Source organism: Ambystoma mexicanum, chromosome 1p, assembly GCF_040938575.1.
Source record: "Ambystoma mexicanum isolate Mex_15411 chromosome 1p, UKY_AmexF1_1, whole genome shotgun sequence".
Lineage (NCBI taxonomy): Eukaryota > Metazoa > Chordata > Amphibia > Caudata > Ambystomatidae > Ambystoma > Ambystoma mexicanum.
The window spans coordinates 361,609,297-361,633,851 of NC_090921.1; the positions used below are offsets into that span (position 1 = coordinate 361,609,297).

Below are 24,555 nucleotides of genomic sequence, written 5' to 3' on the forward strand. Positions count from 1 at the left end.
ATGAGGCCCTAAGACTTCAAGTTCATTTTCCAGGCGAACAAAATGTGTATTTCAATAATAACATACAATTAGCTACAGAAAGGGCACACTAAGAAAATATATACATTTGCGGGGAAAAAAATAAACAAATTCATTTGATTAAGCACTATTTCTCTAACAAAATAAAAAAAAGAAATTTCAATGTGCTTATGTATTGTGTAATTCATTATAATATTTATTGGCATGCATTATATCAATAATATTCTTCATGTACGTTTAAACTTCATTTGACTTCGTATGTATTTACACTCTGAGAATATCTTTTTGCGCACATTAGCCCGTGTACACACACAGGCGTTTCCACTAGTGATGGTATCATCCATGCAGATATGTGGATGTCGGATCATATCAGAATGTCATTGCTGTAACCAGTTGTTGAGTCAACATGTTGAATTGTGGATTCTGAATAAGTCTCACAATCCAAAAGGGGTTTGAGATTGCCTGTAGGCATCTGGTCCGGAAAATACAACATTTATTTCCCAGCAGCAGAAGAGACCCAGAATAACCGATCGGGCAGGAGGTAGCAGGCACAAAAGTGAAACAAAGCTCTTAAGCCCTTCCTTCCATGGCAGTGTCGAGGTGTTCAGCTAGTCTTACTTTTCGGTTGATGAAATGTCATCCTTTCACATATCGTTTTCTGTTTCTTATTACAAAACGGGAGCATACAGATCAAAATGTATAGAGATGTGAGCTGAAATGCAGGAGTGGCCAAGCATGTTATGCTCGGAACGTGGCAACATGCGAGCTTTAGTGGTATACTAAATGTCACATAATGGCTTGTAAACATTTTGCACTTCCTACTACCAACATTGAAAGGAAAAGACAAACATTAAACGAGCTTGAAGTGAGCAGCAGAAGTAATAATAGTAAATATTGAATGCCTATAAAGTGCACACTACACATGAACCTTTTTTTCTAAGCGCTTGAAAACAGATGTTGGTATTTTCCAACTCCAGGATGCTCATTTATTGCTGCTGGGGGGATGAAAAGCTACGTCACCCCTGCTGGAGCACCTTAACCTGCAGATTGCGAGCAGATCTGTGCAGAAGAAACTGAACCTGCAGAGGTACTTCACTGCTGAAGCTGGTAAGCAGGGCCAACCTTGTATAGCTCTGATGGGCAGTAGTTGAGCAGGGCTGTACACACCACTGTGGAGTAACGTTGCTGAACAAGTTGGGGGGTGAGGGGGGGGCATGACATGTGAAGAAAATGTGCCCCATCCAAATTAATGGGGACAAAATGGTGTGCCCTGAAAGTTAGGCGGGACAAACACACCTGTCCCCCATAAAATTACGCCCATGGTATTCACGTTTGGGTAGCCACACAACTCGTGTGGCTGAAGGGTGTCAACAAACGGAACAAGGAAACGCACCCTTTGAGATCCATCCACATTGATTATTCAAGAACAGAATGAATCCATTGCAATGCATTGCGCCTGAGATGATATGATACTCTGCTTTTGGCATCATGTTACTGAACCACAATTCATATTGACAGATATATTTAATGATTGAATTCACACATTAATAAAAACATCCATAAACACTTTCCACTTATTGCCATAAATGTGACATGAGGTATCATTCTTTGTGTTGTTGATGTGTTGTTATACATTGTGGCTGCCCATGTCGCTGTTGAATTCCGCCTGTTTAAAAAATTGAGCCTTAAGGAAAAGTCCTTTTTTGTATGAATACTAACAGACAATACTGCTAATGTCTTGATCAGTGAGTTTAGATTGATCTCCTGTGATGCGTTCATCATTTTGTCTGTAGTTAAGAAGGGGCATTGGTATGGGCAGGGTGAGTGGGCCTATGATGGTCTCTGGTGTTAAGAAAGGGCATGAGATGGGTAGACTGGGTGGATCAAGTGGTCTTCAATTTTTGTAAAATATTTTTAAATGTTTCTATTCCCCAAACTCACTTTTTTTGTGATTTCTAAAAAAGGTTTTCTTTGACTCTCCTAAAAGTGGAGCCTGCAGAGGAAACTGGCTGTGCTATGGACACGACGGAACCCAGCAGTGTCCCCGACGGTGAAGAGAGAGCTGTGGAGCAGAGACTACGGACACGCTCCAACCCTGAGGGGGCTGAGGACCGGGCCACGAATGCCCAGGCCACCGTAGGCAGTAGAAGTGAGGGGGAAGGAGAAGCTGCCCGTGTCAGCGACAGTCAACCCGCTGTAGCCGCTTCCAACGGCAAGGAGTGGCAAGTGCCTGTGCAAACCTTGGATTTCCAAGTCCGGACACCCAGAGTGAACTGTCCAGAGAAACTGGTAAGGTCATTGCTTGGATGCAGCATGCACTCTCAGGGTATGTATGGGCTGGGGCTTGGAGCATCAGCTTGGGTTTTGTGTATGTGTGCGTGTAGTCAGTAACTTAGCAGAAAATATTCAGCGTTGATAACGAAAACCACTTTTTTGGTGTATTTTGGGAAACAATATGTGGATGAAAATTCTGAAGTAGACGTGGTCTTATTAAGATTGATCTGACTTCTGCGTTGGTACAACAGAAGATCACAAGTTATATGACTAGGACTGTGCAAAGGAGAAGGACAAGAGGGTTTGATGGAACTCTGCAAAGCAAGCCGTAGCACAAGTAATGCAGGCACAGGAGTGTAGATGAAGCTCCCTGCAGAGCTTCCAGTAGTACAGTGTGGACAGACCAGTTTATTTAATTTAATGTGATTTAGTTTATGCATAAACCTTTCACATACAATAAAAAAATACAGTTTCATAAGACCGAAAATAATGCAATATATACAATGAAATAATACAATACAGTACATACTGCAAGATAATAACATACAGTGAAATAGATTCAAATTTAATTATTCCCTATAAAAACCGTGTATCATATAATTTTCAAAAATTCATGACATAAAATGTCATTCTCATAAGATAGAACGAGATAAAAATTAAATTACTGTAGTGTTAGTCAGCACTTGGAATACGAGCAGCTGCTGAAGCAGTTTAAACCTAAATTAGCAGGATTAAAAAACAGTAGCTATGTGCGTGCTCACAGCTTCGACTTGGAAGTGCTGAAACACAAGCGTATGCTATGCAGCGATCTAAGACACGCAAAGTCCTTAGGTAAACAAGCTAGCTTAAAAGCTGCTAAGGCCGCCAAGCAATCGTATAAGAACTGGTTAAAATCGCACAAACACATTATACTCCAAAACGACGCCGAAGCGATGATGAGGACATTACAAAATAAGAGCACATCAGCCTTTTGGTCTCTTATTAACAATGTGCACACTCCCCAAGATGCAATTCAAGCTTGCATGGTGTCAGAGGCTGACTGGATATCGCACTTTGGAAGCCTTTATATCTCAACTGAGCCTGTGGATGCCTCGGCGGAGGAATGTTCCAAACCATGGGATCTAGATTTTCGAAAAGAAGAGATAATAGACATCATTAAGAAAGCAAAAAACTTGCGTGCACCGGGACCCGATGGTCTCACAAATTTTACAATTAAACAGTTCCCAGAAATATGGGCACGATTGTGTGAGACACTCTTCAAAAGAATAGCACAAATTCGGCAAACACCTAAATCTTGGAAGTGCGCGATTATTGTACCAATCTTTAAAAAAGGCGACAGATCGGACCCTAAAAATTACAGGCCTGTTGCACTATTGGGCGTGTTAGGCAAAGTCTATGCCACAATGCTACAAAAGAAACTACTAGCTTGGGCAAAATCATCATCACATGTTGATAAACGTCAATCAGGTTTTGTAAAACAAGTGGGTTGCTCGCTAAATCTTCTATTGCTAAACATAATCAAAATGGAGGCAATCAAAACGAATACAAAGGTATATCTAGCATTTATAGATTTCTCGTACGCATTTGATAACATCGATAGAACGCTCTTGTGGGACAAATTGAAGAACTGGGGATGTCCACCAGACTTAATGGCAGCAATTAAGGAACTCCATTCAAAGACCTCCATTCGAGTGAGACTGGATCGATCTGGCTTGTTATCTTCCTCCATCGACACATTCAAGGGAGTGAAGCAGGGCTGCCCACTAGCAGCAGCCATTTTTGGGTTGTTCATTTCTGACATCGGCGACTCAATCAAGGAAGTGAAATCCTTTCCACCTAAAGTGGCCAATACACATCTAAGCTGGCTGCTTTACGCAGATGACTTGATCGTAATGGACGTGACGCCGATCAGGTTGCAAAGGAAACTAAATGCTGTGCAACGATACGTCACGTCCAATAAGCTCACAATTAACATCAAAAAATGCGAAATATTAGTCCTGCAGAATTTGAACGGCGGTGGAGTAAGGAACAGAAAAAGCATAACATTGGCTTTGGGACATGAAACGTTGCAGATCTCACAAAGTGTCAAGTATCTGGGGATGATAATAAGTTCGGCCATCAATGACGGGCCCTGGCTTGCGGAAACCAAAAGGAAATGCAACCAACTAGCAAACCAAGCCCTGATAATCAACAAGAAATTTGGCAAATTCTCATTACGTCCAGTCTTGGCCTTTTACCAACAGAAGGTCATACCGGTTGTGACATATGGCGCAGAAAATGCGCTGGGATGCTCCCATGAGATCTGGGCCAAACTGGAAAATTGTTTCTGGACAAGATTTTTAACACTTCCTAGGGGTGTGAACACCTCTTGTATAAGATATGAACTGGCTTTAATATCCTTGCATGCAAGAATATGTTGGAGCCTGTTGTGTTTATATCGAAAGACCTGTAGTCGGGCGCAGATCCCACAATTTGAGATCTTTTACAATGCCCAACCTGGAAATCACAAAATTATCCAGATGTGGTCGAACAGATGTGAGGCAATCTTGAAAAAATACGACATAACAGTCGACTTGCTTCATGAGAATCCGGATGCAGCTAAATTAAAGATCTGGCGTACAGATTGGGACAAGACTTGTGCGGAAAGAGCTGCCGCCAGTAGTTCGCGCAACGCTCCATTAGAAGCACGGGCCTTTAACAGCCTTCAGAAATATGTGCTTCTATTTCCTAATCCACAGGCACGCAGACTATTTATACTGTTCAGATTGAACTTGTTCAAAACGAACGATCGCCTCCGCTCATGGAGGGGTTTTTCCCACCTGAGACCTGAATGTAGGTTGTGCTTAAAGCGAAACGAATCACTAAAACATCTAGTCCTATTTTGCACAAAATTAAGATCTGCGAGAACCATACACTTGGGGCCCTGGAGCTTAGCTCATCCATCATTGTGTGCGGACGAGTGGTGGAGCTTAATGTTCCAGGGAACCGACTTGAAACTAATCCTGCCCTTAACAAGATTGCTGGAAATTATAGAAGCACGTCTGCTACCAATATTTGAAAGTTCTCTGGTAAACGGTGAACTTGGTTGAATAACCATAGATGGAAAAAAGTTGACAAAGTTATAGTAATGGATGTTACGTGGATGGGTCTAAGGAACTTTGATAAAAGATGTGTGGTTAATTTGTGTCAGATTTTAAAGGTTTGTAAAAACCAATAAAATTAAAAAAAAAAAAAAATAATAATTCCACATTTCTTTTCACGTTCAACAGGCGTTTGGTTGCCTCAAACCCTATGAAGTGCAATCTGTGCTCCCTTTATTATTGGTATTCAAGCAGTACCTTCAGAAGGGCTCACTTCATATATTTTCAAGCTTCTACACGTATTCACCCAAGTTACACATATAAACGGATCCAAGCTCTTTACATCCAGTCAGTGTGTGTCTCCCTGTTTCAGTCACTTTGTGTCTCTTACTGATACGGCAGGATCTCTTGTCTTTTGGGTAATTTTAATTCAGATCCAAATACAGCCAAAATTGGGAGACGATTAATATGAGTCAGCAGCAGAAACCTACGCATGCCCGAATAAGGGCATAGGAGCAGGTGTTTTTTGCGTGGCCTTAAAATCATACATTCTTTCTATTAACATAGGTGTATAGCTCTTTAACTTTGTCAAATTTTCAAAGGTTTGTAACCAATCCCATCTCTTGGTCTTCTTCAAAAAGGAGCATTTCAGTGTGCAGGAGTCACTGTTTAAATTTGGACACCAGCCAATAGTGTCAAAGAAATCTATCACCATAGTAACTGTTAGGACAGTTTTTCTGAAGGGCTTAGTAAAACCATTCAACTTGCACAGTACAAGACTCCACTCTTAGTATAAGACAGTACCACCTGAGTATATGGTAGTGTATACCAAGCAGCCAGGCTTGTCTTAGAGGGCTGTAGGAAAGTATACTGGACCTAGAATACACCAATGATTCAATAGAAACACAACCAGAAGTATAATACAAAATAAAGGTTTATTTTAAATACAAATAGGCCAAGTTATTTCTTGGGGTTAGTACTGGGCATAGAGTCATAAATACATTTATAAAAAGACTACTATGCTTGAAGGTACAGAGACCAAAGAATAAAACCTTCTTCAGAATACCTAACAGTAGTTCTAAGGAAGTTGCACGTTTAATGTAGGCCACACTTATTCTTGTGGTGTTAAACCATACATTTTTAGATTACATTCTGTGATACAAGAGTAGTAGACCCTAGCAGTTGTACCGGCATTAACATACCAACTCTTTCATCCAATGATCACCTATAACAAACATTAATCACGTACATAGTGCCATCTGAGTCAGAGCGGACTGTATATCGCAACCTCACAACAGTTGAAAAATGCTGAAAAGTCTGCCGTTTGTGGGTTCAATGTTCTTTGGTTTCAAGCAATTGCATTACACACATTTTGGATGCACCAGGCAAACCAATGTCAGCTACAACTAAAGGAAAACTTTTCAAGAATGGCACACAGCTATTCTAGGCAGGTAAAACCTATATACGTTTAAAAGGCGCTATCAGCAACTTAAAGGTAAGTATAACCTAAGGCAGACTTATTCTGGACAGGCTAACAGCAAGTCGGGGGACGCAAGACCCAATTGGGGACACTCATAAATTTATATCCTAACAAGAATAGTAAAGTGAAACCAACACCATTACTTTTAGGAAGAGGGTGACCCAATTCACAGGTGAGTAAATTAACCTTACATCTACTTTCTGTTAGAATGGCGAAACAGAAAGACTTTGCATCTACTTTTCAGAATGGCAGAACATTTCCAAGGTAAGTAAAATAACCTCACATATACTTTTACAAGTGACAGAACACTTTCAAGGTAAGTAAGAACGTTTGTAACTGTTCACTCTGAGTTCCAGTTACCAACCTACATCTTTTACAAGTAAGTCACTTTTCGTCACTTGTTGTTCTTTTCTAGGCAAAAGGCCCATTCCCTATAAATCTTTCCCTTCTTCTTGGAGCATGAGTGTTCTCAGTGGCAGAAGGGGGGGTCACTAGGGTCTAGTGTTCCACATGCAAGTCAGGATCTGTCCTAAAGTAGCAAAGGTCAGAGTTCCTGAGGAAGACTGTTCAAATAAGTAAGTATTTTACTTTAGGGTTGGTTGAGAGTCCAGAGGCTTCTGAGAAGACACCCCAGAAGGATTCCCAGCGGCCTGGCTGAGCTGGACGAGAGGACTCCAATCACAAGAAACACTCCAAAGCTACACAGGAATCACAAAAAGCTCAAGGTAAGTAAATACCCAAGCCAGCACAACATCTCGTCACAGAAGAAGTTTCAGTGGGGGAGACTTCAGGATCCTCAGCCAAAAACCCTGTCAGTGAATTCCTTGTTGTGAAGATGGGAGACGGGACCCTGGAAGGACTTTTGAAGCAAGGATCAACTGGGAAGGCTCCAGGCAAGAATTTCTTTGTGGCTGGATGCCCTTCTCTGGTTTTGGCACCCGATTCAGGAGCCAGAAGAAGACTGAATAGTGCCGGTCGGAATCTCGTCTTTTGCAAAGTCCCAGTACTCTGGTGAGGGAATTTTCTGGACTCGATTCACGTTTCTGGCGGTCCAGCAGGAGGGCCACAAAGTTTCCTCCTGAAACCTTACGCAACCTGTTCTTGAACGTGTCTAAACACGTGTCAGATGCAGCTGCCTGTTGGTCCGATTGCTCGTACACAGCAGTTCAGCTTGACACCTTGTTCCTGTTTCTGCATGCTCTTGACACCTGAGGGTCCTTTCCTTGTATTCCCGCGGGTGCTCCTGTCACTGCGCTGCAGTCACGGCCTGACTCCTTGCTGTTGCTGCTCCGGGCTTCACTTGTTGTCAGGGTGGTAGCCCCATGCACCGAGGGATTGAGTCAGCCTGAGGAAACAGCCGGTCGGTTGGTGACTGTTGGCTGACGCCTGTGAGTTCCCCTGTAAACCTGGGTGCACTGCCAACCTGGAAGCAGGTAATATAGGCCAGTAAATACGTCGTGAGTGGTGCTGCAAAGCTTAAGGGACCAGCCCGGCCAGCACAGTGTTAGCAAGGCGGTGAGTGCATCCCCCACCCCGCCTGGCTCCCGCTCTGCCCCCGGTGCATGGTGGTTGCTAGCCCCCCTCCCGCACCCCCATTTAGTGGCATGCGCTGATCAGTAGCACTCTCCCAGTGGCACTCTCCCATATGGGAACGTGCGTGGTCCCTTACACTGTGACGTACAGTGAGGGTTACTCACCTGGAGAGGGAGAGGGAGAGGGTGAGGGTGTATAAGGAAGGTCATTGTCAGAGCCCAACAAAACCCATACTAGTTGTAATTAAATCCTTCCCACCATCCTATCTTTTTCCGTCCCCCCCCTCTTTCTACCCACCCCTCTGCAGACCCTACCCCACCTTGCACGTGGCAGTCTAAGGAAGAGCCCCCAAATGTACTGACGGCTGCCTGCTTGCAGGTGACTTAAAATGAGCCTGTGACATAACCAACTCAGCACACCATTAAAGGATCTTTCTGCCATATCCCTCCCACCAGCTATACCCTATTATATGGTTGAAGGGTAAAATTCAGTCAACCTAAATCGGCGCATAGATCTGGTCTGCGCAGCAGCACACTTGGGGGAGGCAAGCAGTTGCGGAGCCCAGTATACCCCTGGTGAAAAAGAATAAGAATAAGAAGGAGATGGCTCTTACGGAAACCGGCCAAGGCCCCCCCTCAAGTGTCTATTACGGGCTACTTCTCGGGTAGGTGATATCCTTAGCAACACTACAACGTTGGACGTACAGACGCAGCCTGATACCAGTAACGTCATTGGAAGACTCTGAAAAAGGCGGTCTGCATTCCCCAATGTCAATAGACAAAAACAGCTAATTATTAAAAATGTGCCAGCACTTTTAACTCAACTCTATGGGGCAAGGCAAAGAGCACAGCATCAACCTCATTGGTGGGACCACAGCAGCTCGTATGGAGTATCTAAACAATGCAAGCACTGATGGGAATGAATACGATAGACCGCGCAGTGAGATGGATCGTGAGCCCAATGAAGCAACTTTAAAATTGGTTGTCGCAGTGCTTGCAAAAATTGAGTCACTATTTATGCTTTGCTCTGATTTAGCATCAAACCAACAGGAAATAAAAGCTTTGACTGGTAAAGTGTTGGAACATATTATGCAAGGTCGACCCATGCCAATTGAGATAACAGATGCCATAGATGCAAAGACGGGGAAACAGCTAGAGATAATTGGGCCACTTGGGAAAAATCTGACCACCAGTAAGCCAGCCTGGAGACAAGGGCAGATGTAAGACCAGTGTCCCCGAGACCGATATTTCATCAATATGGCTAGATGATTCAATCACTATTGCTGCATGTAATGAAGAGGATGCGCTTTGCGCAGAAATCTCAGTGATGAAGCACTAGGAAGCTACAAGATATACTAGTAAAGCACAACAAGGTAAAAATGAGTATGAGCTCAGCACAACAAAATCAGTCACAGCAACTACCATGCCAACTATACCATCTGAAGGGCAACCGATTAACATCACTAAGGGAGTAACAAAACCCATCCGCACTTAGATTATACGCAAAGGTACAGGGGGAATGTACCTACCACTTAGAGGCCCTATGGATAAATGGACCATAGTGAGAACCGCCCCGCAGCCCCCATTGAAAACTAAAGAAATACGTAGGATGTAAAAGGATGGTTATAAAGCTCCCCCCGATAACTAGAGAAACACCTCTGCTGTACAATGAAGGCCATAATATCATTAACACCCGCTACCCTGACCCATGTTAAGCAATTACCCAGTCATCCCCAAGTCCTGCACGAACCAGCGCAAAATATCAAGACAAAGCAAAAGGCCATCTTGAAAACACTGTACAAGGATAAGCAAGCGCAGCAGTATTACCAGGCAGGCAGTGGATAGCAAGTGCGGTGGTCTGCAGGTCTTGAGACCTCTGCTACACCGATGATGAGTTCTTTATTTAAAATCGAGGCAATCTCTCCGGCCTGGAACAGTCCTTTTTTGAATCGAGTAAAACTGCTGGAGATGCTGGCAAAGATCCCGGACTTGGCTAGGATCTGCACTAGAGACCTTCTACAAATAGCTCTACCGAATATAATAGTGTTCCGAACTGGGCACTTATAAAGTTTGTCTCCCCTTTGGTGGCATATATATTGGACTTGTAATGCAGATATTTTGTGGGGTTGGGGTTTTAGATTGACTATCGTTACTGGTGCCCGCCCAATGGAGAGATATGAGGGAACAAGTTGTAAAGGCCGACCCAAGGAATCAACAAGAACGCTGGCTGATGACCAATGGAAGTCTTTTTTTTTTTTTTTTTGTATTCCCCCTCGTGCTGGCTGTATACCAAAACAGCAAGGTTTGAGGACACAATGCTGCAGGGATGCCAAGAAATGGGCCCACGACATGAAAATGACGCACATTTCCGAACCTACAGCATTACTAGCTGGAACACTAGTGGATTTAGCCATTTTATCCATAAAGCGGGCTGGATGGCCCGGCTGGACATGCATGATATATTCCTTCTGCAAGAAACCTGGCAGAATGACACCTTATATGTGGATGGTTACCACATCTGCCAGGTTCTGGCAGAAAGAGGGGTCCTGGGACGACCCTATGGCGGGTTAATTATAGGTTTTAGTCAGGCTATTGAATCACGACTGAAAACTCCCCTCCTCACTCTCCTGACTGTACGTTGCTGCTCACCATTGAACTAAGTTGGCGGAATAAACATAAGAGTAAACTGTTACTGATAAACACCTAAATTCCTTGTCGAGCTAGCGGAGACCGGCCGGGGCAAGATACTTGGGCACAAAATAATAAGAGGGCCACGTTGGACTACTTTTTTGGTAATAATGAATGTCTAGAAGGGGTCGTAGGTGTAAGTTTCTCAATGAATGCTCATAGTGATCATGCAATTTTGTCTATGAAAATGCATAGACCGTCCAATGAAAATACCCCAAGATCTTGTGCAAGTGTGCAGATCAACAGTGCAGGTAAAACCGTATATGCTGGACTGTTGGCCATGTGCAAAAAGCAAACACCTTACTTGGCCCATTAATGACTGATGACCCAGGTTTAATACCAAACTCAGTGTTAACCAGATAGAAAGCTGGCGGCACACTTTAGTTGTGAGAACAGGTACCTTCCCTACTGGGAAACTGTTTGCAGTAGATAAGCAGACCCTGAAGTACGATCCCAACAAAAGAGCAGCAAAAAGAAATGAGAAAGAAGTTGAGAGCTGTACCCTCGGCAGGATACGATTATAGTGGGCAGTGTGAGGATAACTATCTGCAACTATAAACGTTGGCTTAAGCACTGGATACTGTCAATTAAAAACAGGCAGTGTGAGAATATGATTGGGCTACTTAAAAAAAGGGACCCCAGAAAGATCTGGTTGGCATTAGCAGGGGCAGAAGGAGATGATAAACTAATACTAAGCCCTATAAAGGAGCAGGTGTGGCTTGCCCATTTGATGGATAGGGGGGGGGATGTTAAAGTTCAGCCCCCCACAATATTGTCCAGAGGGCTGGCTGTTAAATATAACATGAGCAGCCATAGAATTAAATATTAAAAAACTAAGTAGCTCCAGAGCGCCAGGCCTCGATGGCTTAGCCAGTATTGTTCTGAAATCTGACCCTGGTCTGTGGTCTGAGATCCTGGAGGTATTGTTTGGGAAAGTCTGCCTGTCGCAAGCGATTCCATCCTCTTGGCAGCAATCGATTCTTTTACCTGTCTATAAAAAAGGCGACCGCATGCTCCCAGAAAATTACAGGTTGCTGTCCTTACTGGATGTGACAGTAAAATATTTACATCCTTCATTTTGAATATACTCCAGAGATGGGTGGTGAAAAGGAAGATCTTGCAATTTGTGCAGACAGGGTTCCGACCAGGGAGCTCTATCGCTCATACCTTAAGGATTTTGGACGCACTCGTAACTAGGGCAGCCACCCCGAGGAGGGGCCCCACTATACATACTATTAATTGATTTTCACACTGCGTTTGACGGCATTGATCGCCCTAAACTCTGGGGTAAATTGGAAGCAGGGGGTTGCCCAACATGGTTGGTTTCAATACTAAAGGGACTGCACCATGACACGGGTGCCAGAGTGCGACTGGATGACACAGGCAATTTGTCACCGAGGGTCAGAATAAGTAGAGGGGTAAAGCCGGGTTGTATCGTAGCCCCTATGCTGTATAACCTTTATATGACGGAACTCCCTCACAAACTCCTATTAACGGTTGGATGCCTTTCCCAAAATTGAAGGAGTTACTATCCCGTGCATGTAATATGCTGACAACATTATTTTATTCAATCATACTTAAAGCGGTCTGAAGCAGATGTTTGACAACCTTGTGAAGTACGCGGCCCTAAATGAATTGGTCATTAATATGGACAAAACAAAGGCCATGGCTATAACCCCAAATAAATGTCAATCCGCCGTTCTCTTCAAGTCTGGGCAATCTGTCCTATGTGGACAAATATCCCAACCTAGGGCTTCTGGTGAGCGCAAAGCAAAATTGAGACGCCTTGACATGTCCTAACAGAATGTAAATCCCTGGGCCCAACCTATATGACCCTATTGGGGAAATATGTACATGATTACGACGCAATTAAAAGTGAGCCTTTTTGGACATACTGCCAGAGCAGCGAATCAGAACTGCATATTGACTTATATTGGATTTGGCATCAGTTCATGACAACATTAAAGCAATTAGGTACCATCTGCGATTAACACAATCGGATATATATTACACCAAGCACACTAGCATTGCCCACATGGTCTTTGTTAGAGACAGTTAGCTTAAACATCAGTATGCCTCCTCCATTAGTATTAACTTAGAGTTGGTGTTTATACGATTTTATATGTCAACGTTCAACTTTTAGATTGCAGTGTTTTAATGTTTCTTAGGATTTACCATGCTCCAACATATGAAATTTAAAACAAAAGAATGTTATTTTGACACCTTGGGACTGCTGTGATTAAGAAACTGTGATTGTTTTAAAATTGTATAAGAATGTACTCGAAGTCCCAGCATTTTAGGGAATCTTAGTTATTGTATTGTTCTTAGATTGAGTCTTATTGGCTCTTGTTGTAAAAGCGGTGAAAGGTAATATCCTAACATTTTATCATTTTTAAATCCTAAAGTTGTAAATTGTACATTTTTAAATCTGTAAAAACTGCAACATTTTTTAATTCTAAATTTGTAAAGATTTTTCTAGAATCAAACAATGCAAAAATAATAATAAAAGTTTCAGCAAGATTCGGAACACAGTGCAACGGCTCATGGTCCCAGGGTATTAGGGTATTGCAGCCCTGCAAGGTTGCCACATGATATGGAATGGCTCAAAATGAAGCCCTTCTTGAGTCTAGTGGATCTCACCAGGCTCTGGGTCTGTGACGTCGTTTTCGGATTTCCAGGGTCGATTGGAAGGAAGGGTAACAGCAGGCTCTGGTTACACAGCAGTCTCTCTGGTTGCTGAAAATCCTCTCCGCTGCGTTTTCTTCATCAACTTCTTTGGTTTCGGTTCCTCTTCAGCTTCCAGGATCAGGCTTTTATGCAGAAACCCAGCCAATCAAACAGCCATGCAACATTCAAACTTGGAGGTGGGTTGGCAGTCCCTTCAGGACAGCCAGCCTCCTAGTTTGAACTGGATTCCCGAAGTCAGGCTGGAAGGCAAAGGGCTGCAGACTTGTGGACTCACTCGCTTCCTGCCTTCACGGACACTGTGGAGCCTGGGCGGGCTTGACCGAGGTCTCCCGCTGAAGATAAAATTGACACTAACGATTTTCTCACCCTGGAGGTTAGGGGAAGGAACAAGAAAATACAAGGAACACTGACATGGCGAAAAAAGAAGACCGGGCTATTTTGGTAAAATGTGCACACATGGGTGTTTTTACCAGGGCTGAGGAAGAAGCCAGCGGTTAAGGAGCACCAAATTAGTAAAAAGGTTCACTGCCACTAGCCATTAAAGGTAAGCTTGTCCCTGTAATAGAAATGTTACAGTTAAAAGGAGAAAGGGGAATTGTATCTCTCCAGCACTCCACATAAGGTGGGGTATGCTGGTTTCACCTAATAAAATGTAAAAGGGATCCAAATATCCTTTCTACCCTTGGGAAACAGCAGTTCTCACAAGGTTAGCCAGTGAAAGTTAAAAGGGGAGCCCCAAGGACATCCAAGCAACGATAGGCAGTATGTTCACAAGTTGTCAAGAGGATAACATTAAAAAGACACTATGGAGAGTCTTAAAAAATGACACCCATAAAAAGAGTAAAAGATTATGCGAGCGTGGATAAAGGTTCCCACTCACTGAGGTAGAACGAAAAATTATCCAATGATTTATCATTGCTAAGAAAATCTTACCTAACCAGCCAAACCCAAATACAAGTTAAGAAAGAAACAAGGTATTTCACGGTGAGTATTCGACCTATTTGTATGTAACTATCCACTACTTAATAGCTAGTTATAGCCAGTATACTTTTTCAGATGACTACTGAAATAGTAGTGGCTCGCGCACACAATTGTTATAGTAAAATGACAGTAATGACAACTCAACTGTTTAAACAGTAGTGTCTTGTACCAGCAATTGTTACAGTGGAAAGCACAACCTAGTGGTACACGTTTTTAGAAGAGCAGCAGCTATTCAAGGTAAGTAAAGAACCTCATATACTTTTAAGAGGGGCTATCAGCAGCTCAAAGACAAATGTTAACTCAAGACTGTTTTGGATCTGTATAAAGCAGATCGGGGAAAGCAAAACCCAATAGTATACTTTAAGAAAGGCACAATGTATTTTAAGGTAGGTAAACCTTATTGGTAAGCTTTTACACTCATCCAGTTAAGAATAATAAAACAGTACCAACTCTTTTTACTTTTTTTAAAGGAGCAACCAGCAATTTAAAAGTTAGTATAACCTTCAAGACTGTTTTAGAAATGCACTGAGCAGATCGGGGAAAGCATTTAGAGGAGTACACAGCTACTCAAGGTGAGTAAATCCAATTGGTAAGCCTTTACAGTCATTTAGTTGAGAATAATACAACAGTACCAACACAATGGGCCTCATTACGGGTCCGGCGGTAAACCTGCCGGTGGTACTGGCGGGTTGCCGCCAGACCCGTAATAATTTGCTAGCGCCTGACTTCCCGGTGCCACCAGCTCCTTACGAGTCGGGCGACCCAAGAAGTCAGGAGCTCATAAATAGTCCTATAGGACTCTATGAGAGTGGTGACACAGAAGCACCGGCACCGTTGTTAACGGTGCCGGTGCTTCCGTGAAGGGTTTGCCTCCCATGTCCGCTGCGCCCGGCAAGGTCAGACTTGTAGGGCACAGCGGCAACGGCAGGCAAACATGTAGTTTGCCAGTACCGAAACAAGGGTGCTGGTGAGCTTACCGGCAGCCTTGTTTCCAGACCGGCAGATTTGGAATGAGGCCCAATTAGTTTTAAGAAGAGTGGTAACACAGTTTTAAGTAAGTAAACCAACAAGCATACTTAAGAATGGTGAAAAAGAAGGAACACGCCATTCTAGCAGAATGGGGGCCCTCGTGTACATTACCGCGGCTGTTTAGACCGCCTGCTAGTAATAACTAAAAGGTCAATAAGGTAAAACCACTGCCATCAGCTATTCAAGTAAACTTGCAATTGTAACATAAATGTTACCAGGTAAGTGAGAAGGGGATACAGTGTATCTCCCCAGCACTAGACATAAGGTGGGGTGTGCTGGCTCACTATATAAAATGTAAAGGGGATGGGAATCCAACTTTACTTCTTGGGAACAGTAGTTCACCCAAAAGGTAATTTGAGAAATTACAAAGGAAAGCCCAAAGGGGCAACCCTGCCGAAGCCCAAAAGTTATAGGAAGTTATAACTCCAATCACACACTATGGAGAGACCTGAAAAGGTCATCTTTAAAAAGAGTAAAAGACTAGGTGAGAGAAGAAAAAGATTCCCCTTCACCTAGGGACAAGGAAATAAAATAGCAAGTCCAAGCAAAAGTTCTGGGTTTGACACAAGCGAGGAATATTATTCACATTTATGAAAATCTTACTTAAGTCGTACTGTCACAAGGGTAAGGTGGATGGAGCTCCTTATCTGAAAGTGTTCAGTAATACCAATCATTGAGTTCCATAGAGAGGAGAGTGGGAGGGCGGTGGGGTGTATCTTAAAAGAAATTAACAGGACAAATATGTTGTGAGTGTGATGTTGTCGTCGCCGAAAGTTTTATAGCTGCCATCTCTAGCAGTACCTTTTTGCTTTGTTAAACAGGTCATCTGCCTGGACCTATCTGAGGAAATGGCCTCGCAGAAGCTGGAGTCTTTCAATGGGTAATTAATATCAATTTGTTGCTGCTGTGCACCATGTGCCCCTACCTGCTTTCCATGTTTCAAGTGCTCCTACTTGCCTATTTACTCTCTCAACATATTATGTATATATTCTCCTTTCCTTTTTTTTCATTTTTTTTTCATGATAGTTTACCTCTAGCAAGGGAGGGGTTTAATTTGCAACCAATCGTGGCAGCTAAAAGTTACTTGTTTACATCCATGATGAGCTATTTGTGAGTGTAATTATTTCCCATCAGTGAAGTTCACATTTGCTAAGCTGGACACTAAACATAAATCTGTCATTGGGATACTGTAACTGGTATTCCAGAGCCAGTAAAGCACATCCTGGTTCGAGGCTGTGGATTCCAAATCTTAATTTTGTTATGCGACTCCTAGTTGTTTAGAAAATTGATTTTGGCCGTGGATAAAATTGAATAAACCTCTCTTGATGTTGCCGGCAAAAGTCATGAGTTCCTGTGGAAGACTGTTCAAACAAGTAAGTATTTACCTTTAAAGTTAGTTAGGGCCCAGGGACTTCTGAGAAGACACCATAGGAGGATTCCAGATGTAGGCCTGGGTAAACCGGCTGAGAGGGCTTCAATCCCAATAAACACCCTAAAGCTTTACAGGAATCGCACAGGCTTAAGGTAAGTAAATACCCCAGCCAACACAGTACCATAGCATGGTGTCGCATCAAGAAGACTTCAGGATCTGTTGCCTAAAACCCGGTTGTTGAAATCCTTTATCATGAAGACGGAAGACTGGACACTGGAAGGACTTTTGCAGCAGGGATCACAGGGAAGGCTCTAGGCAAGAGGTTCTTTGCATAGTTTACTCCGCACAGAAGAAGAGTTTGCAGCGGGGAAGACTTCAGGATCTGAAACCAAAAACCAGGCCTCTGAATTCATTGTCATGAAGACAAGACACTGGAAGGGCTTCTGCAGCAGGGATCAGCGGGGAAGGCTCCAGGCAAGTTTCTTTGCGGCTGGATGCAGCTCTGTGGTTTTGGTACCTTTTCAGAAGCCAGGAGAAGACTTAATATCGCTGGTCGGATTCTCTGATGAGGGGACTACATGGACCTAAATCTTGTCTCTGGAGAGCCAGGAGGAGGCCATCAGAATTTCAACTCGATTTCAGAATTCGGAAGAACATGCACTGCACGATGGTTCGAGGTCCCATTGCATTGGGGTATTGCAGCCCTGCACGGTCGCACCACGAAATGGGATGGCTCAAAATGCAGGTCTTCTTGAGTCTAGTGTATCCCACCAGGCTCTGGGTCAAGGTGGTCCCTTTTGGGATCCCCACGGCGATTGGAAGGAAGAGTTACAGCAGGCTGCGGTTACACAACAGGCTCAGTGGTTGCTAGAACTCGATACCGCCATAGTTTCTTCGTCTTCCACTTCGGTTTCAGCTCCAGTGGTCGACTTGTCAGCAGTTTCCAGATTCAGAGCTTTTATCAGGAACTACAGCACAACTTTTGCATTCTCTCCCTGTATTTTACAGCAAGGGACGGTCTGGCGGTCCAATTAGGACAGCCAGACTCCCCACTGGGTGTTTGTTCCTTTCAGGTAAGGTGAAAGACAAAAGGAAAAGGCTGCAGAGTTTTGGACTCCTCCCTCGCTACCTGCTTTTCGAGACACACTGAAGCGTGGGCGGGGAATCCACAGGATTCCTGCCGAAGACCAAACAGCCACTGAGGTTGTTCCCACCTCGAATGATGGGGGAAGACCTCAGAAATAGCAAGCACGCAAGAAATGGCAAAAAATGATGTTTACCAGGTAAGTAAGAAAGGGGATACATTGTATCCCTACAGCACTCCACATAAGGTGGCTCAATATATAAAATGTAAAGGGGGATGAAAATTCCTCTTTACTACTTGGGAACTGTAGTTCACCCAAGTACATGAAAGAGAAATTAACGGGGGAGCCTATAGGGGCAACCCAGTCTAAGTCCGAAAGTTTTAGGAAACTATAACTTCAACCATGCACTATGGAGAGACATTAAAAGGTCACCCATAAAAAGAGTGAAAGACTAGGTGAGAGTGGACAAAGATACCCCTAGTCAAAGCAAAACGTTCTTGGGTTGACACAGGTCTGGAGGATTTATCGTTGATATGAAATTCTTACCTAGCCCCACTCTCCTCTAACTTCTCCCCCATTTTTTTTAAAGGAGAGGACAAGTGGTGGGTTGGTGCTGGACTTGCCAATATGGAAGAGCTGAGGATGGGCTGAAGAAAAGTGCATCTAGGTCCCCTTTGGGGGACGGCGGGGAGGTGATGTGGACAGCTAGGGGTACAGAAGTGAGCTTTAGTGTGTTTTTTTTAAAAAAATAACTTTATTAGGGATTACCAATAGTTGTTTTTTTTTAGGACATTTTTAAAGTAAGGTATAAATGGTCAATATTATTGTAGTCTACACTTGTGTGTCAATAATTGTGCATTCCATTTTATCTATGGTCTGTTTTCAGCATCTGGACTCTTGGCATTGAAGGAAAAAGGATAAACCTTTAACTGTGCTGGAGAAGTGAGGCCAGGGAGTGGGATCAAGGTTGTACTTTGTGAGTGTCCAACCCAAACCTTTTGTTCTGTGTGGACTGGATTTTTAAATGTTCAGACTGCTTCCTGACCAACCTTCTCATTATTGTGAAAAGTACAGTTTAAAGAAAAAAATATGATTTTCCATAGAATATCATGCCCATCATCATATTGTACTTGCTAGCCTTCAATAGCACAGGGACCCCTTGCTCAGGCCCTTTAACAAATAACTTAATTTGACCAAGGCATTATTTCACGTTACTTTTGAAAGTCTAGAGGAAGGAGGGTGGCTGCTTCGACCCATGCATTTGTGGGTATTTTTGAGCAACATCTGGTCATATAATGCGCCCCTACTGGTGGACTCTTGGAACAAATGATCAGGCCTAAAGGGCCTTTTGACTTTGGGGCTGTCAAATATTTTTGAGGGAAACAAGTAGATTTTTATGGCAAATGCCTGGACGTTAACAGAATTAGTCTTAATAGGGCATGTCTTTTCCTAAAAACGCTGGGGGCAGCACCCTGCTGGGGGTACACTTTCGCTCACCCCACTTGCGTCAAAGGGGACCCCACTCCAAAAAGACTCAGACGGCTGGTCAAGTCACAAAGGTTTATTTGTCAATTTTCTGCAGAAGGGCATGACTTCAGCGTCCTTGAGAGAATGGGGAAGTGAGCTGATAAGCATTAGGTCTGCATGGTTTATATACATTTTCAAATATCATTGGTTCCAATCGCTAGCACGTGCACAGAAAAGGAGTTTACATAACCATTAGCAGTTAGTCACGTAATCTCCCCCCCCATCCCTCCTTCGTGCAGAAGGGTTCCTCATACACATATTCCTGGGGTGAGCAGATAAGCCTACAACTGCACAGTCATTACACCCATCTCTGCATCTCAGGGGCCCTCTTCAGGGAATTCACTTGTGCTGTTCATGACTATCGTGTATCTATCGTGCCAGGCCTTTACCACCCTCTGCCCTTCCCTTCTTCTTGGAATTGGACATCTGATTAACAAGAAAACAAACTTTGAACACTTCCTAGTCACATGCAGTCACCCTTTTCTAGTCTGGGGCTCTGCAGAATTCATCTTGCTACAACATGTGCATGGCCTTACTAATTTTTGTATCCACAATTTGGCCCTTTTGCTCATGTTGAGCAAGATTATACATCAATCTTATTCAAATCCTCCATTTCATTTAACCACATTGTCCACAAATGCTCCTTTTCCTGATGAGAGGGGGTATCCTGTACCTTGCGGGCTGTCCTGCTACAGCAATCCATACAACCTCCAATAAGCATTGGAGAACATTGTATGCATAGGCAGCAAACCAGGACTAATCCTATCACTACCAGTATTGGGGTTAGCAACTTCCAGCCAAGATCTTCCACCAACTATCTCTGACCCCCTCCTCATAGTGGATTGTCTCGGCTATCTTGTGTAACCTGGATATCCCGGACAACACTCCCTCACTTGCATCGGGAATATACATTCAACATTGGGAACCCACCATAGTGCAAACTCCGCCCCTTTCTGCTGTCAACACATCCAACACGTACCTATTCTGTAATGCAACCAACCGTATGGCCTTCATCTCATATGTAATATTAGTGAGTATATCAGCTGTTTCACTAATCATGGTCTCCACTGCCCTAATTAGTCTGCGGACCCCTTGGAAGTTCAGGAATATTTCCACAGGGAGTGTCATTGCCTTTATTATGTCAATAAATATATCCAGATCAGTGTCTGATTGGTCAAGCCCTTTCCTTATCTCTCTTATACCTGTGTTTAGCATACATTTCTTAAGAGGTATAAATCATAGCAGCAGGTATTATCATTGCAAAATAACATGTTCCTGGGAAGCCGTAGATAAGCCTTTTTGTTACAAACCTAAGTGTACCCTTCAATCTCACCTATACTCCTACTATACCTAGAAAGATCATATATTATACTACATCTCAATATAGTTTCTCCTTTCATTCCCTTGAAACAAATGTTCTTCCTTGAGTACTCTCTGGTTACCATCAAGGGGGGGTGGAGGTAATTTCCCCACCCTTGCCTGACCTACAAGGTCTCTTGAAGAGTAGGTTACTCCCTCCCGTTTCATTTTATGAACTATACCTGCTGATATGTCTGACCATTTCATTGAAAAGCACCTCAAAGTATTTAGCATATACCTGTCTAGTGAAATAACCCTCATCCAAAGCAAAATACAACTGTCAACTTCTGGTACCGCAAAAGCATACATAGGTATTCCATCCCCTGCATGGCGGGGAACATGACTACATATCCAACAATTTGACAAATTCAACGCCTTCTGTGTTGTATTCATTTAGCGTATATATGCATTCCTACTATACTCTTCATCTTCATGGCCATCATGCTCATGCCTAACTTTACTGTATACATAAGTAATATTGGTATCATTTGGGGAGTTCGCCACAGGAAATATATTCTTAAATTCATACATTGAAGGGTGTTCCAGATACCATTAAAAACACACCAGGCCCTGTCACCACCAAGACACCTGCCATACATAAAACAGTCTTTTCCTTTGTTGTACACCCATATTGGTCCACCTTCATCCGTCCTTGTGGGTGGGCAGACAGAGCTAAATCCTGCAGTTCCATCTCACTTATCATTGCTTCTGCCACCTTACCTGAGTTTATGCTGACACTTGCAGGTTAAGTTCCGTGGCTTGGCTGGGTCCTAGGGCCTAGCGTTCTACCCTAGTGAGCAGCCTCTCACTCTTACAGCTTACGTTGCCAATCCTATTTAAAGCTCCAGTGTCTTTGTACCCTAAACATACAAGGCTCCCAGGCGCCCTTTCCACCGATCTGTACCACGCCTCGTGGTGCCTTGTCCAGGAGGGACGCCGAAGGCCCTTCAAGCAACTGCTTGTTGTCTTCAGCAAGGCTGTGCACTGTTCTGACCGACAAAAGAGTTTGTGTCTCTCTAACAATCAAAGTTCAATTCACAGTCCTTACTCGTTACCTGGCACATATACTGTCCGTGATCTCAGGTTGTACCTGAGGACATCCGTTGGGAGAGGGGTCTGGGATGATTCCAACAGGCTTGTTTGTACCACGGTTGATTGCAATGGTTCTATAGCAGCAGCTTTATTCACGTGATTTGCATGGTACCAGTGTGGTTTACCATCGACTTTCAGTGCTGTCTGCGTTGTCAGCAACACTTGGTAGGGCCCTTTCCATTGCGGCTGCAGGCCGCTAGTTCTGTCAAAGGCTTTGATTACAACCCAGACCCCGGGTTTCACATCATGGCCTGGCCCAATTGGTGGTACTGGGGCCGCATCTTTCACCTGTGTATTTATAGAAAGAAGCCTGTTAGTCAATTCAATACAATATTGTTGCAACGCTGGCCAGGTTTGTTCAGACATTCTTTTTGGTTTTACAGGAGTACCAATGCTAGGTGGCCGGCCCATTACCATTTCGAATGGGGATAGTCCATGGGTGCGTTTGGCCGCAGTTCTCATGCTCAGCAATGCCAGGGGCAAGGCATCAGGCCACTTCAAACCTGTTTCTGCGCATGCCTTTGCCAATTTGTTCTTCAATATCTTATTGGTACCCTCAATAATTCCTGCTGACTGGGGGTGGAACACGGCATGGAACCTTTGATCAATCCCCAGTGCTTTGCATACCTTCTCCACCTCCTCCCCTGTGAAATGTGACCCATTGTCTGACCATAAATAGGTAGGGACAGTGTACAGGGGTACCCAATGTTTCAATATGCATTTTGCAGTTGAGGTGGCACTGTTGTCTCGGAGGGGAAAGGCTTCCACCCATCCTGAATAACCACATTTCATTACCAGGCAATAAGCAAACTTGTTTACAGGTTCCAGATGTATAATGTCCATATAATGTCCATATACACCAAAGGGTTCAAAGGGTTGTGTGGGCAGTTTACAGTGCCCTGCGGGGGCCGGCACACCCTTTCCAACATTGTACATTAAACAGATCTCGCACTGCTTTGCCCATTGTCTGCAATAGGGACCAATTCTTTTGTTCTCCCAGACAGTTTTTAGCACACTTTCCATTGTTCTAGAGTTTACATGTGTTGATCGATGTGCCACGCTTACTACAACAGGGAGGTATGCATCTGGTAACATCCACCTCCTTGTGTTCACATTTGCCCATGCCCCACTCTCCAGTTGTCTTATATTTTCATCCGAGTGCCAGGTTTACCTTTCTTCCTCTGTTGCATCTTCCTGGATTCTTACTACCTTCTCCCCCACACCCAATTCCCCTTCTTCAGTTTCACACATATATATACAGGGTAATTCATAGAATTTCGCACAAAAGCGACGCACACCACTGGCGCACCGTGTCCCCGTGCGATACACTGCGCCAGCCGCGTGCGATACAATCCATTTCATCGCACAGCGTATTCATGGATTTTAGCCTCCAAAACCAGCCGTGGTGCAAAGTGGGGCAGCGACCCTGCAGCAGCGCCAGTTACGTCCCCAAGAACGCCCTCGCTTAAGGAAAAGCCATCAAAATCCCCATTTCATCGCAAATGTCTGCGCTAACCCTGGACCAGTTCACAGGGCTGCCAAACAGCAAACGCCAAGTGGGGAACGTGTATTTCAGGGGTGTGCGCGGGAAGTTTCACACGCAAATTCAGCAGGGTACATGTATTTCAGGGGTGCGTGGGAAGTTTCACATGCGAATTCAGCAGGGTATGTGTATTTCAGGGGTGCGCGGGAAGTTTCACACGCAATTCCATCAGGGTACGTGTATTTCAGGGGTGCGCGGGAAGTTCCACACACGAATGTCCTGTGTACGTGTATTTCGGGGTGCGCGGGAAGTTTCACACGCAAATTCAGCAGGGCACGTGTATTTCAGGGGTGCGCAGGAAGTTCCATACGCGATTGTCCTGGGTACGTGTATTCCTGGGGTGTGCGGGAAGTTTCACACGCAAATTCAGGAGGGTACATGTATTTCAGGGGTGCGCGGGAAGTTTCACACGCAAATTCAGCAGGGTACGTGTATTTCAGGGGTGCGCGGGAAGTTCCACAGGCAAATTCAGCAGGGTACGTGTATTTCAGGGGTGCGCGGGAAGTTCCACACGCAATTCCATCAGGGTACGTGTATTTCAGGGGTGCGCGGGAAGTTCCACACGCGAATGTCCTGTGTACGGTTATTTCGGGGTGCGTGGGAAGTTTCACACGCAAATTCAGCGGGGCACGTGTATTTCGGGGGTGCGCGGGAAGTTCCACACACGAATGTCCCTGGGTACGTGTATTCCTGGGGTGTGCGGGAAGTCTCACACGTGATTTCAGCAGGGTACGTGTATTTCAGGGGTTCCAGGGAGTACTACACGTGAATTGGCCATGTGGGTCCTCCCAGGTGTTCGCTCTACAA

At 44.1% G+C, this 24,555-nt stretch overlaps 1 protein-coding gene across 5 annotated transcripts in view; it reads left to right on the plus strand.

The window, feature by feature from the left end:
* Nucleotides 1–24,555, plus strand: part of BABAM1 (BRISC and BRCA1 A complex member 1) — a 150,449-nt gene that overhangs the window by 23,333 nt on the left and 102,561 nt on the right. For 2 of the 5 annotated variants that reach the window (XM_069648881.1, XM_069648871.1), the window contains exons 2-4: nt 996–1,125; nt 1,983–2,307; nt 16,592–16,650. In XM_069648881.1, the coding sequence (XP_069504982.1) occupies nt 2,035–2,307; nt 16,592–16,650 (332 nt within the window). In that variant the 5' untranslated portion in view covers nt 996–1,125; nt 1,983–2,034. The remainder of the gene's footprint in view (nt 1–995; nt 1,126–1,982; nt 2,308–16,591; nt 16,651–24,555) is intronic. The other 3 variants (XM_069648890.1, XM_069648900.1, XM_069648909.1) reach the window with 3 other exon arrangements.